General features: G+C 38.4%; 1 protein-coding gene across 1 annotated transcript in view; it reads right to left on the bottom strand.

Annotated features, from left to right (window-relative positions):
• Positions 1-15,000, bottom strand: part of LOC135096925 (coiled-coil domain-containing protein AGAP005037-like) — a 38,998-nt gene that overhangs the window by 18,078 nt on the left and 5,920 nt on the right. Inside the window, exons 5-6 of the mRNA XM_063998700.1 lie at positions 10,405-10,491; positions 6,070-6,132 (exon numbers count right to left, since the gene is read on the bottom strand). Coding sequence (XP_063854770.1) covers positions 6,070-6,132; positions 10,405-10,491 — 150 coding nt within the window. The remainder of the gene's footprint in view (positions 1-6,069; positions 6,133-10,404; positions 10,492-15,000) is intronic.

Genomic DNA, 15,000 nt, shown 5'->3' with positions numbered 1-15,000 from the left:
TATATATAGATGAATCATAATGCAGCATGGACACTGGAGGCTCAAATGTATTGCAGCACTTTATGCCTTTTTCTTTCAGGGAGGTTTTGATTCGTAGAATGGAAGTTAAGAGTCCTAAACCCATACGATTTCTCACTTTAGTTTTAACTGCAGTTACTTTTGAAAATACGCGCTCTACTAAGGCATTACTAATAGGAAGGCTATACACTTTCAGAGCAAATTCTGCCAGGTCTTTCATAATGAGTTCTCCACCTGCATTTTTTAATGTAGCAGATTTGGACCAGAACACTGAACCATCCTGAGGTATGTCACCTTCAAATATTTGATGCCAATCAGTATGTAAGGCTGTTCGCCACTGGTTTTCAATCTCAGGGAGTTTTGCTTGTTCAGCCAGAGATAATGGAAGCTCAGAAAATGGAGGTCTTGTGTGGCTCAAACATATTGCTGGTGATAGATTTTTTATCTGTTTCAAGGTTGCAATGTTACGTGGGACACGAGCAAGAAGTTCTTCAGATGCTTTTACGAGAAACGCGTGACATCTAGCTTGTATGGCATGCTTGTTTTCCTCTGAAATCAAGTTCATCTTCCTCTTGTTTTCCAAAAGCACAGTAAACTCGTACCCAAAGTCTACTTTTTCAAGTGGAAGAAAAATGGACTTAAAATTCATATCCACATCAAGTTTTACACTCGTTGGATAAATTATTCTTCTGAGCACTGAAAATGTTAGATTTTCCAATTCATTCAAGAGACTGCAAAGGTCTGCTGCTTCTTTTTGAAAGAGAAGGTTGATCTTTTCAAACTGACTTAGAACAGGTTTCAAGAAAGTGAAATACAACTCATTTGAATGATCAGCATACATTGAATGAAGTTCCCTTGCTAGATATTTATCACAAGATGAAGAAGCTATTTCAAAATGTGTCTTCAAAACATCCCACTGATCCAGAACTCTTTTCACACTGTTGCTTCTGGCTAGCCATCTAGTCCCAGAAAGAGGTACTAACTGTAGGGGCTCATTACCATCATTAAGCAGTTTGTATATGTCAAGGTATGCTTCACGTCTGATTGCTGATCTATGAAACCAGTTGTATGTTTCTCTTAGCATATAATCTATATTTGATGGCATTTTCTCTGAAGCATGGCTGCATACCAGATGCAGAGAATGGCAGACACACTTCACTAACACTAAATCTGGAATATCCTTTTTCAAAAGTGTGTAGAATGAGTGGTGTTGTCCACACAAGCTGGAAGCTCCATCAGTCCCTATGGCAAAGCAGTGATTTAAATTGACTCCAATTTCATTAAAGTAGTCTTTCACATGCTGATATATTGCTTCAGCTGTTGCACTTGTGACTGGTATAAGCCCTAGGAATTGCGACACAACTTTGTTAAGCCTTACATTGTAGTACCTGACACATACGCACAAATGTTTTGCGCATGCGATATCAGTAGACTCATCCAATATAAGTGAAAATGGAGAATTTTTCAGATCACTAACTTGCTCTGCAAGTAAAGCTGGTGAAATTACTTTTTTGATAAGTGCACTACATTTTGTTCTGTGCAACCGCAACTTTTCAGTACTTGAAGTACACGGCAGATCATTCCATAACTCACTTAAATGGTCAACTGACTGAATGGAAGAGTGGCAAGCAACGTAAACTGACAATTTAATCTCAGATTTCTTATTTGTGTCAACTTTCTGAAAGAGACTTTTCACACTCATTTGCTTAGCACTAGGAATTTTCTTCATGTTTTGAATGTGCTTCTCAGTTTCACTGTGTTTTTTCAGATCACTTTTATGTGCCCTGAGTTCGGCTTTGCACACTTTACAGTAAGCTTTTTATCATCATGTTTCACTTCTACAAGCCACTTTTCAAACTGTGGTTCTTTCAACCAACTACACTGGAACCACTTAGAATATCTGGCCCACTTCCCCATTTCTGCAAGTCTCAGCGGCCACAGTCTATGTACCACGCTAATAATGGACAGCAACTATGAGCAGTACGTCTCACAACTGTTGGTCAGTGACTGAGGGTGCGGAAATTTTAGTGGTGGTGGTGGGTGTTGAGAATTGGTTTGTGTCCTTTCTTCTTTCCTTCGTCTTTTTGTCCTTCCTTCCGTCCTTCCTTCTCCTTCGTTTTATTTTTGTTCTTTCTTTATCTTGTTGTACTTTCTTCTCCTTTATCTTTTTTTTTTTTATCTTGTTTTCTTCGTTTTTCTTTCTGTTGTTTTCTCTTTTCTTTCTTTCTTCGTTTTCTTTCTTCTTCTGTGTACGGTTATTCACACAGATTCTCACTACCTTCTTCTTTTTCTTTCTGTTTCTTATTGTTATTTTTTGTCTTTTGTTTGTTTGTTGTATTATTTCACTATTGTTATATTTTAATGTTCTTATTATTTTATTAATGCCACAGTTATCCACACACACTCAATAATTAATTTTCCTTTCTCCTCCTACTTCTTATGAGTCTTTAGTTTTGTAATGTTCCAATGGTTTGCCTCATTTACTGTTCTTGTTCACGTCTTATGTCACTGTTACCCACACACACTCAAACTCCTTCTACTTCATCGTCTTCTTATGAGTCTTTAGTTTTGTTATGTTCCACTGGTTTGCCTTATGCACAGTTCTTGTTCACATCTTATGTCACAGTTACCCACACACACAAACTCTTTAATTATTTTTCTTGCTCCTCCTCCTCCTTCGTCTTCTTCACTTGGTATGCCCCAGTTATTCATTCACACACAGACTCACTACCTCTTCCTCATTTGTTTGTCCTCTGTGTTGTGCTGGTTTACGTGTCTTTTTATTCTTCACTGTTCTTATTCTCCCACTTGCTATCCCTCAGTTATTCACACACAGACACTATCTCTTCCTCCTCCTTTTTCTGCAGTAGCTAGCGAGAACTTTTTTTAACTGAAGACAAGACACAAACACACAATCTTGGTATGGGTGTAGAAGAAAGAATAAAGACACGTGTGGTATACAAAGGAGTGAGTGTGATGTGTTCGCAGCGGAATTCGAAGGAAGCTACCGTATACTGTCGTGGAGACGTGAAGTAGACAGTACTAGACACGTATAATACCTCGCGCCTGGGGGACTGCGGCAGCCAAGTTGCCAACCATTCATTACTCATTTTTTTAATCAGTAATGCTAATGTATGTGGATCAAAAGACTAAAGAGTTTATAGGCATTATAAATATTCGTTAATTTCGATGACTTTGCCCAGAGGTATATACAAAGATCGGAAACTTATTCTTTAATTAGATGACAAAAATATCTAAGTGATATCTTTGAGAGAAAATACGTGTACCTACTTTATGACGAAAGCATATATATTAACCCAACCACATTCCAAAGTAGCCCAAAAAGTCGCAAGTCGCAGACGTCAAAATTTAGTAGCGCAGCACATCAGAAAGTAGCCCAATTTGCGATTAGTAGCCCAATCTGGCAACACTGTTTTGAAGTGTGACGGTTGATAGATGTTTAAAGAGCCGGCCTATGTTGCCACTTCTAGATATTAGCCACATTCTTTTCAAATGAGCTACAGTTCTTCCCGCGCTATGAGATACGGGTTTGTTTATAATGCGCGCCACTTTCATTGGCGGCTGGGTGTACAACCCCTTAGCCACAACCTCTTACCCACAACACTTAACCACAACCCTTAGCCACAGCCCATCTGCTTGCAACCTACAGCAACTCCTGTTAAACGAACAGGGCCCTACCATTAAGAAGCTCAGCTATATGTCTGCCTCTCTTAGTCCCTGGCAAGGCTGATGGGTGAGCCTCTTATTGTCAGGCTCCTATTTTGTTTGGTAGGGTAAGTGTGGGATGTGTGTGTGTGTGTGTGTGTGTGTGTGTGTGTGTGTGTGTGTGTGTGTGTGTGTGTGTGTAAGTTGCCCTATCTGTTACAGGTGAGGATAATGGTAATGATGAATAATGATAACAATTAAGTGCATATAACAATACATGAAAGTACAGCAAAGTTGTACACACACACACACACACACACACACATCAAGAAGAAGAAACATAAAAAATAGAAATATGAAAAGAAAAAATAGAAAATAAAAAAACACAAAAAAATAAAACACACACACACACACACACACACACACACACACACACACACACACACACACACACACACACACACATAAACAGCAAACACCAAAGAAAATATGAACCACACCTGCAAGAGCCGACACATGGTGGGCAAGATGGCGTCTGCGGGTCGGGGGGGAGAGCCAAGCGAGGGCGGGGGGGACTGCACAGACCGGGAAGGGGGGGGCAGATGGGGAGGTGATGGGAGCAGGGAACGGGAAAAGAGAGAGAGAGAGAGAGAGAGAGAGAGAGAGAGAGAGAGAGAGAGAGAGAGAGAGAGAGAGAGAGAGAGAGAGAGAGAGAGAGAGAGAGAGAGAGAGAGAGAGAGAGAGAGAGAGAGAGAGAGAGAGAGAGAGAGAGAGAGAGAGAGAGAGAGAGAGAGGGTGAGATGAGTTGGAGAAAGGGTGATAAAGAGGTGAGAGAGAGAGAGAGAGAGAGAGAGAGAGAGAGAGAGAGAGAGAGAGAGAGAGAGAGAGAGAGAGAGAGAGAGAGAGAGAGAGAGAGAGAGAGAGAGAGAGAGAGAGAGAGAGACCCTACTAATCTGCTTCCAAAATGATAAAAGAAAGAGTTGATTTCTAAGTGTGAAGAAAAAAGGAATTGTATTGATGCTTATATTGGTGGTGGTGGTGGTGGTGGTGGTGAATTCTCTTAAATATACAGTAGTGATATAAAGTCCCTTATAAATAACTGTAGATTCCATTAGAGCTAAGATAAGAGAGTTTAGCTTCACTGACTCTAGCTGTTCTCTCCTGCCTTGCCCTCTAAGTAAATGGCAACTCTCTCTCTCTCTCTCTCTCTCTCTCTCTCTCTCTCTCTCTCTGACATCACATCCTTACTCACTCACTCTCTCTTAATAAAATAACTTTTCTTTAACTAAATGCAACACAACTTTGTAGCACAATATTTAACTTCTTCTTACACACACACACACACACAAATTTCATAAACACAACACAACTGCCATACACACAACACAATACAATACAAACATCACTCACTCTTGCAACACAAAACCTGAAACACAACTCTTCCTCCTCCTTCTCAAAACTCAAAACAAACTTCAATTATTCTCTCAACACAAAAGATCTTTATGCAACTCAATCATTGCCACATACAATACAAACTTTACTTATTCTTGCAACACAAAACAATACAAAACTCCTTACTGCAACACTACCCACAATACAACACAACATAAGCCTCTCTCACTCACTCTTGCAACACACTCCCTGCAACACACACACAACAGAAGCTCCCAGCAACACACCCGCCACCATCACACACACACACACACACACACACACACACACACACACACACACACCCGGCTAACTACAACACCGCAATTACTGTAAACCAGAGTATTACGAAAACATAAAAGGGAAAAAAATAAAAAATAAAGAACATTTGCTTTGCTTATAAGCTACAAAAGCCATTTATATTTTTAATGATTCATGGATTTCTTAATTTTCTTGATTCTTTTTAACCAGGCATTTGATGATGTATTAAAAAGGTTAAATAAAAAAAGATATACATAGGAATCTAATTATACATCTAAACATGCTTGTATGTGTATATGTGTGTATGTATTATTATTATCAATATGTCAACATTATTAACCTCCTGTCTTATTAAGCCAAACTATATTATTCATAAAGATTTACGTATATGCACTATATAAAGTGTACTGTCATGCATGTCATAGTCTCGCTTAACCTAACTATACTTTCTTTAGCATACATCATATATCATAGTCTCCCTAAAATTAAACTCCATTTCATTAAGCACACATCAGAGAAAAACGTATTTTTTTGTGTGTGTAGTCATGCATATCATAATCTCCCTTAATTTGACTCAGTTTTCTTTAGCGTACGTCATAGAAAACCGTATCCTTTCAATGGGTACTGAGGAAGAGGGATGGCAAAGGGCAGAGGGAGGGGGCAGTGAGGGTGCAGTGCAGGGACACCACTCACCTTGGGAGGACATCCTGGGCAGGGTGGAGCACTTGATCGCTGGCTTCATAGGCTGTTTCTCGGCTACAGTCATAGAAAACAGATTAGTCAAAATAATAAAATTGAGTCGGTGAAGTATATTAGAGAAAAAAATGGCGGTAAAAAACGAGGATTGGTTACAAAAAAAAAATAGAGATGAGAATGTAAAAATAAGTTCAAACCCACCATAGTTATTGTAATGTATCTCAGAGTGGGGTTGTTCTCTAAGGCTGGTGTTCTCAGACCCTTTGTTCTCTGTCTCTCACTCTCACACTCTCTGTCTCTCTTAGCAGGAATGTTTTCAAGAGTGTTTTTTTATCAGTTTCTTCCAGTGGTGATGTAGAATTGTTTAAACTATCACTGGTTATATAAAGACCTCTGAGAAGAGTACCTGGGTTTTCATGGGTGTTTTCTTTAACAATAAAGGATATTTGCAAAACTATCACTTGAATCATGAAAACACCCTTATACACCGCAATAACACCTATTACAAGGTCAGAAATTTTGCCAAACTGCTAAAAAACTCATGAAAATACCTTTGAAAACTCCAATAACATCCATTAGAGCCTGTTAGACTGTAATTCTATTAGAACCCACATAAACACCCTTGAAAATCCCAATAACTGGCAAGAACACCCTTGAAAACCCCAATAACTTACAAAAACATCCTTGAAAATTGCAATAACTTATAAAAACACCCTTGAAAACTTATAACTTATAAAAACCATAAAAACACCCTTGAAAACCCTAATAAACTTGTGAAAATACTCTTAGAAATCTCAAGGGACACCCAATAAGCACAGCCAGTTATAATGCAGAGAGGCACAACAACAGAGCATCTGAGAACACAAGTGAATGAGGCTTTGTTAACCTTGTAGGGCAGCGAGCTAAGGACACAGCAAGGGTGGTAGTGTTTCTACCAAGTCACACTGCACACTGCCAAGACCCACAGAGCAGGAGCTGGGCTGTGGGCTATTTAGGGGGCTGCTGGGGGGGCTAAGGGGCTGTCAAAGGGGCTGTGTGGACTGTCATGGCGCTGGATCTATGTTTTGAGAAAGTTTGCTTACTGTTCACACTTTTACTTTCATGGGATTAAGTCAATTTCATAATGTTCTATCTTTTTTAAAGTTATTTTTGCAAATTTTTGCCTTATATTTTCCACCAGGGGCTGATGGGACTAAGAGTGTGAACAAGTGTGTGCGTGTGTGAGTATGTGGCGTCTTATCTGGGCAGCCCCATGTGAGGCTGCTGACCTGGTGTATAGACAGATTGATTATTAGAGGTAAGAGTGTGTGGTACCTTGTCTGGGCTGCCCTGTGTGGGATTGCCAGCCTGGTATATAGATAAATAGATAGATTTTGAAGTGTTTTTGAGTTTTGATACAGATACTTTTTGAGGCACTATGATTGATCAGGTTCTCATAAACATTTTTTTGCTTTCCTGTTGGTGCTTTCCTGTTGATGTTATTTATAAGACACACAAACTTGTTTTCTAATTGTCTCTAACCCACCAGAACTGTTTCCTAATATCACAGAGCTGACCTGGTGTCGTCTAGCCATCTTTGTTTTCTGTAACGGTGTAGGGACCTTGCTAGGCTGTCAACTGAAGCACGTAAACACTCCTCATATAATATGCTTCAGCTACACCAAGCTTGACTCATCACAGAATCACCTCATTCAAATAAATAGACAAAAACAATAAATAAACACCCTCACATATTCAGATGCTGAAATAACTTGTAAAAATACTCTTCAAAACCCCAGTAACCCACAAAAACACCCTTGAAAAACTACCAATAACTTAAAAAAACCCCCTTGAAATTCCCACAAATTCACAAAAGCACCCCTTGAAAACCCAGTGACTGATAAAAAAGACCCAGACCAAGCTAGACTCATCACAGAATTATAAATAAACTAACAAAATAATAAATGAAGATTCTCAAACACTCAGCAACTGGATTAAAATGAACACAGCAATAGTTTTCTTACTAATCTGCCCATTACTGCTGGAAAATATAGACTTTGGTAAACCAAATACCAAACACTCAAATATTGAATTGAAACAAACAGTATCTCTCTCTCTCTCTCTCTCTCTCTCTCTCTCTCTCTTTTGCAATACTTTCCCGCAACACATCCCACCTACACTTAAACTAACATCATCCCCAATCACCCATTCACCCATCACTTCTCACAGGTCACCCCTCACTCCCTGACTCACCAGCTCCCAGCCAGACACTGCAGGTGATGAGTCAGGAATGAGGGAGAATCAATACCTAAGTGACTTGACTGTGAACTCTGACCCACACACACCCACGCTACACCAACACTACACCCGAGAGAATTTAGTCACCCCCACACACTCCAGGTTACATCCAATGATATTATCAAAGCCAAAATCATTGTGTTTTGTATTTTTTTTGCACTCAGCTTAACACACTTAACTCTGCACTCATTTTAAAGCCAGGCTACACCCAGATATACACCCAAAATGTTGTGTAACATACCTAAAAGAATATAGCTGAAATCTGCATCATACTATGTTTTACAGGCATTGTACTCAGCTTAAAGGTACTCAAATCTACACCTATTCTTAAGCCAGTTTACATCTTCACCCAAACTACACCCAATATAGAGTATAATCAAAAACATATTTCAAGACACTTATTCTCCAATTTTGAAAGATATTTTTTATCTTTTATTGGGATTGGCACCTCAATTAGTGTTCCCCCCTCTCTCTCTCTCATTTTGCTGACCTTGGCCAGTGTCCGTCTTACATAAAAACATTAAAAAAAAAAGCATCATATTGTGTTTTCTGGCTATTGCACTCAACCTAACAGATCCAAAACTACACTCAATGTACACCCAAGCCCATACAAAATCAAGTTAGCATCATATGAATTGTTTTGTATTGTGAATTAGTGTACATAACATACTTTCCTGTCCCAAACATATTCACTGCAAGCTGTACCCAACAAAGAATAATCAAACACAGCATCATATTCAGCATTTTACAGTGTGAATCAATACACTTTTCATATTTTCAGCCCCAGTGGTTCAAGGTAAAATACACCCAATATACAGAAAAGTATAATTAGGGTGCATTCTTGTTAATTTGTAATGTGAACTAGTATACTTCTAAATACCTTCCAAGTCCCACACAGATCCAAGACAAGCTTACACCCAATGTACAAATATTTGGGTGTATATATTTTTTTTTTAGTGTGAATAAGTGTAAATTTAATACCCCACAGGCCCACACAGGTACTAAACAACCACACCCAACATGAAAAAAAAAGCATAATTAAGTCTATTTTGCAGTTTTATAAGTATACTTTTCACCTTCACAGCCCCACACAGCCCTGCAAGTCAAGCTACACCCAACATACAGAAATCATGGTGCATTTTTTAACATACTTTTCATACTCTCCATCCCCACACAAATCTATACAGTACACCCAATATACTAGAGGGTGTATTTGTCACAGTACCCAGCTAAGCCACAGCCACAGCCCCTGCTCTCCCATGCTGGGTAATACTATGGGAGGTCACAAGGTCACATGATAATACCTCTAAAGCCACCAGTATTTGGTGCCAGCACACACAGACACACAGACAAACACACACAGGTAAGTAAACAGTGAAACACACACACACACACACACACACACACACACACACACACACACACACACACACACACTCACACACACACACACACACACACACACACATACGTACTCACGCACAATATCAGAGGATTGTGTTTTGTGTATGTGTACTCGTATGTGTATATGTGTGTGTGTGAGTGTGTTGATTTGAGATATACAAGGAATAGAATGGATCTTTTTGTAGCAGTAGTAGTAGTAGTAGTAGTAGTAGTAGTAGTAGTAGTAGTAGTAGTAGTAGTAGTAGTAGTAGTAGTAGTAGTAGTAGTAGTAGTAGTATGTATGTGTGTGCATGTATGTGTGTGCATGTGTGTGTTGATCCAAGACATCCATGAAAATTTAATATATCTTCTTTGTAGCAAAAGTAGTAGTAGTAGTAGTAGTAGTAGTAGTAGTAGTAGTAGTAGTAGTAGTAGTAGTAAGTAGTAGTAGTAGTAGAAGTAGTAGTAAGTAGTAGCAGTAGTAGCAGTAGTAGTAGTGGTAACGAGAACACCATTACCTGCAACACTTGAAGCTCAAGGTAGAGACTGAGCAGTGACTGTCTGAGGGAAGGATGGGAAGGAAAGGAGGAGGTAGTGGTGGTGGTGGTGGTGGTGGTGTGTCAGGAGGGATAGGGATGGACAGAACACACAGACAGAGCCACCATGGGTTACCTGCAGGGACGTGCTGCTTTGGGGGGGTGCTGAGGTCAGGCAGGTCATCGCTGAAGGAAACTGACTTCTCAAATGATACCGATTTTTTCTGTGGACGGGAAAAAAAAACATGTGAATCTCAGTTTTGTGGTATAGTTTGAATTTGTTTATACACATTGAGTAATACATGCAGTACTGTATATGCATGAGTGGGTATAGGCAACGAATGGCCACACATCTATGTATACTGAGTGTTACATATGAGCACATGACAAGACTGGTTCCTCTCTTGCAGACGAACACACACACATACACATACACACGAACACACACATATATCATTCGTTATATAGAGATAGATAGATAGATGAGCAATACACACACCATGTCAATAGTAGTAATAGTAATAGTTAAGTAACAATGGTAATAGTAGTAGTAGTAGTAAGACAAACATACGAATTAGTCAACATAAAAAATATTAAAAACTTTGAAAAAAAAAAGTTTATAAAAATTGATAACTAGACTTCTGAATGGCTATTTAAGGGGCACTGTGGGGGTGTGGGGGTGTGGGAGGCATGCACAGTCCTCATCCCAGTGTAGCAGCAGCAGCAGCAGCAGTGGCAGCAGCAGCAGCAGCAGCAGCAGCACTAAGGTGACTAGTGAGTGTGTGTGAGGCTAGACTGAGAGAGAGAGAGAGAGAGGAGAGAGAGAGAGAGAGAGAGAGAGAGAGAGAGAGAGAGAGAGAGAGAGAGAGAGAGAGAGAGAGAGAGAGAGAGAGAGAGAGAGAGAGAGAGAGAGAGAGAGAGAGAGAGAGAGAGAATCACTGAGGGATATATGCACATAGATTGAGAGACACTGACACACAGACAGACAGAAGAAAAACAAACAAAGGAGGAATAAAAGCAAGAGATAAAAAACAGAAAGACAGAAAGAAAAAGAGAATACACAAAAGAAATAGACAGATAGACACAGAAGCAGAAAGACAAAGAAAGCGAGAAGTAAAACACAGATAAGACAAGCAGAGAAAGAGACAAAGATAGAAAAAAAATATAAATAAACAGAGAGACAGAGAGAGAAAAAGAGAGATAGAGACAGAAAGAGATAAAAGAGACATGAGTTTTCTAATCACACACACACACACACACACACACACACACACACACACACACACACACACACACATACAACATACAAAATACAAAAAATACACTTGGCCTTTTTAAATCTATCATACAATTAAGAACTTTGTTGCAATTAATATAGATTAGTACATTCAGTTCTTAGAGAAAAAGTAAGTTAGTAATGCAGCACGCACGTAACTTCTGGAGCCAAAAAAGTAGTAGTAGTAGTAGTAGTAGTAGTAGTAGTAGTAGTAGTAGTAGTAGTAGTAGTAGTAGTAGTAGTAGTAGTAGGTAGTAGTAGTAGCAGTAATACATGACACAGAAGTATGTACAGATATATAAAGAAATACAGATGTAATAGTAATAAGAGTAAAGGTGTGTTAAGTTACATATTCATTCTTTAAAATACGTAGAGACAGAGACAGAGACAGAGAGAGAGAGAGAGAGAGAGAGAGAGAGAGAGAGAGAGAGAGAGAGAGAGAGAGAGAGAGAGAGAGAGAGAGAGAGATTTATGATGCTCAGAAACGCATATCTTTCGTGCTTAAAAAAAGAGAAAAATAAGAAAAAAAAAACTTACAGAATTATGGAGAGAGAGAGAGAGAGAGAGAGAGAGAGAGAGAGAGAGAGAGAGAGAGAGAGAGAGAGAGAGAGAGAGAGAGAGAGAGAGAGAGAGAGAGAGAGAGAGAGAGAGAGAGAGAGAGAGAGAGAGAGAGAGAGAGAGAGAGATGAAAAAAAGGAACATTAAAAATTCCACATACCGAAAAACTCTTGCAAGAAAAGACAATAAAAAAACACCGAAAAAAAAAAGATTTACCGTCGAAAAAAAAGTCTAGATATTCAAAAAAGCAATCATTTAATATAACTTCTACATATATATATAATTTTTTTTTTTTTTGATAGTAGGGGGAAGGGACTTTTTTTGGGGGGGATGGTGGTGGTGATGGTTAAGTTTTAATAATAGCTTTTAATATAACTGTGATGGTGATTAGTGTGAATGTTAGCTAGCAATAGTAATAGTGATAACAATAGTAGTGGTGGTGGTGGCGGTGGTAGGTAGATGGGAAAAATAGTAGTAATATATAGAGCAAAAGGCAAAAAAAAGGCATGGCTGGATTACTGTACCTCTCCCCTTGCCCAATTTTGGAGGTTTTGTGTCAGGCCGAAGATTATGAGTCGTCTGAAAGTATGAGTTAGGTTACTGGCTTGTACCCATTCCTCCCCATTCCCTCCCATGCACCCATAAAACTAACTGCTATTATTTACATCACTACCAATTTTTTCTCTCTCCTTTTTATTGCTGATTACTGTTGGTTTTTTGATTCCCCCATGCACCCATTCCTTCCTCATTCCCTCCCATGCATCCCGATTGTAAATCTAAGCCAATATATTTTAATTTCAACCTTTTTCTTTCTTTCTTATACTCTTATGTATTTTTTGCTTTTCTTTTATATTTTATCATGCACCTATTCTTTTCCCATTCCTTCCCATGCACCCCCATTATAAAACAACCCGTTATATTTTAGACTTCTACCTTTTTTCCTTTTTTTCTCTCTTTCTTACATGTATTTATTATTGTTACTATTATTTTATTTTGTCATGCCCCTATTCCTCCCCCCTTTCCCTCCCATGCACTCATAAAACTAATCTTTATAATTTAAATCATCATTTTTCTCTCTCCTTTCTTATACCTATTTTTGTCTTTATCTTCTCATGCACCCATTCTTCCATTATTTCCCCATTCCCTTTCATGCACCCCCATTGTAAAATTAACCCATTATATTTTTGATTTCTACTTTTTTCTTCGTTATATCAAAATTTTTAGTTATTGTTGTTTCTCTCCTTTTTTAAATAATTATATTATTTTCTTTCCTGTTCTCCCATGCACCCATTCCTCTCCCACTCATAAAATTACCCCATTGTATAATGTTTACCCATAATATAATTAAATTTCTACCTTTTTATCTTTTCATTATACACCCATTACAATATTAATCCTCCCCCTCACCATTCCTACCCATGCATTTCTCATATTCCCCCTTTTAATACCCATTCCCATTGGGACCCATTATATCTATCTCAGTCCTCTTCCATTAGAAACATCAGGAATATAAGTTTACTAATGGCTGTGGGAGAAATATATAAGGGACGATTCAAGGAAATAATTATATTTTCTAATAGTACTTACAAGTTTGATATTTTTTTTCTTTATTCAATCATTCTTTTTTCTTCTTTTTAGGTGGTGGAGACAGTTTGTCTTTTCCTTATTTTTCTTTTTTTTTTGTATAAGGTGATAGAAGCAAGGAAATGCAATGCAGAGAAAGAAAATAAGGAAGAGATTGATAACTTTCACTGTTTTGAAAAGACCAGAGAGAGAGAGAGAGAGAGAGAGAGAGAGAGAGAGTGAGAGAGAGAGAGAGAGAGAGAGAGAGAGAGAGAGAGAGAGAGAGTATGCATTCCTTCTCTCTTCCTCCTTTACCATTTCTAAGTGAGAGAAGACAAAGATGGATTTCTGAACTCTCTCTCTCTCTCTCTCTCTCTCTCTCTCTCTCTCTCTCTCTCTCTCTCTCTCCATTCATTGTTGCATTTAGCAACTTTACTGAGACAAAAAAAATAAAAAATTAAAACTTGATTATTTTTTTTCTTTGGTTTTCTTAAAAATCGCATTTTTTCCTTTGTCTTTGAGAAGATACATTAACAGGAAAAAAATGGTTTGTTTGCTTCTTAGTTTGTTTTTCTTCTATATCACTCTTTTCGTTTCTGCTTTTGTTGATCTCTCTCTCTCTCTCTCTCTCTCTCTCTCTCTCTCTCTCTCATACTGCTCCTTGCAACACTAGAAACGCAACACTGCACTGATTCCTGCAATACAATAGCAAAACTGTTATTCCGAAAAACGTGGTGTGCAATGATAATCATAATAATAATAATGATAATGACGCTGAGTGAATTGTGTTTGCCTAGGCGGAGGCTGCGCGTCAGCTGATCGTCTGTTATGGTATTCCTTATTGTTTTGGTGCCAATAGACTATCTCAGTATCAGACCTTGACTTCTAATTTATGAAACTACATTATTTTTGGGGTATTATATATTCAAGTCTTCTAGAAGTTGACTAGAAAAAGAAATGATCGTACTTTGAGTTTTATCAATTAAGGCACAAAATACAAGATGTCCCAGGAATATATGAACGACACGCTGCACGTGTATATCCTTAATTTCGCTGTTAAACCGTTTATTTCCTAGATACATATTTAAAAATACTTTAATTTTACTATTTCGTTAAAAGAAAGAAAAAAAAAAAGATATCCTGCAGACTAACTCTTGTGCTATATACCTGGCGAATCTGGCAACCGCAACTTGAGTTCATGACTCCTATCATTAAGACGGGTATTCACATATATGTCCCTACATATGTGTGGGAGGGCAATGAACCTTAGTGTTAGAGGAAATAAAGGTCAGATTGCAGGGTTTTGTGTGTGTGTAGGTGATTCTCTCTCTCTCC

This window comes from Scylla paramamosain, unplaced genomic scaffold (assembly GCF_035594125.1).
Source record: "Scylla paramamosain isolate STU-SP2022 unplaced genomic scaffold, ASM3559412v1 Contig9, whole genome shotgun sequence".
Classification (NCBI taxonomy): domain Eukaryota; kingdom Metazoa; phylum Arthropoda; class Malacostraca; order Decapoda; family Portunidae; genus Scylla; species Scylla paramamosain.
This window is presented reverse-complemented; position numbering and strand designations above follow the sequence as displayed.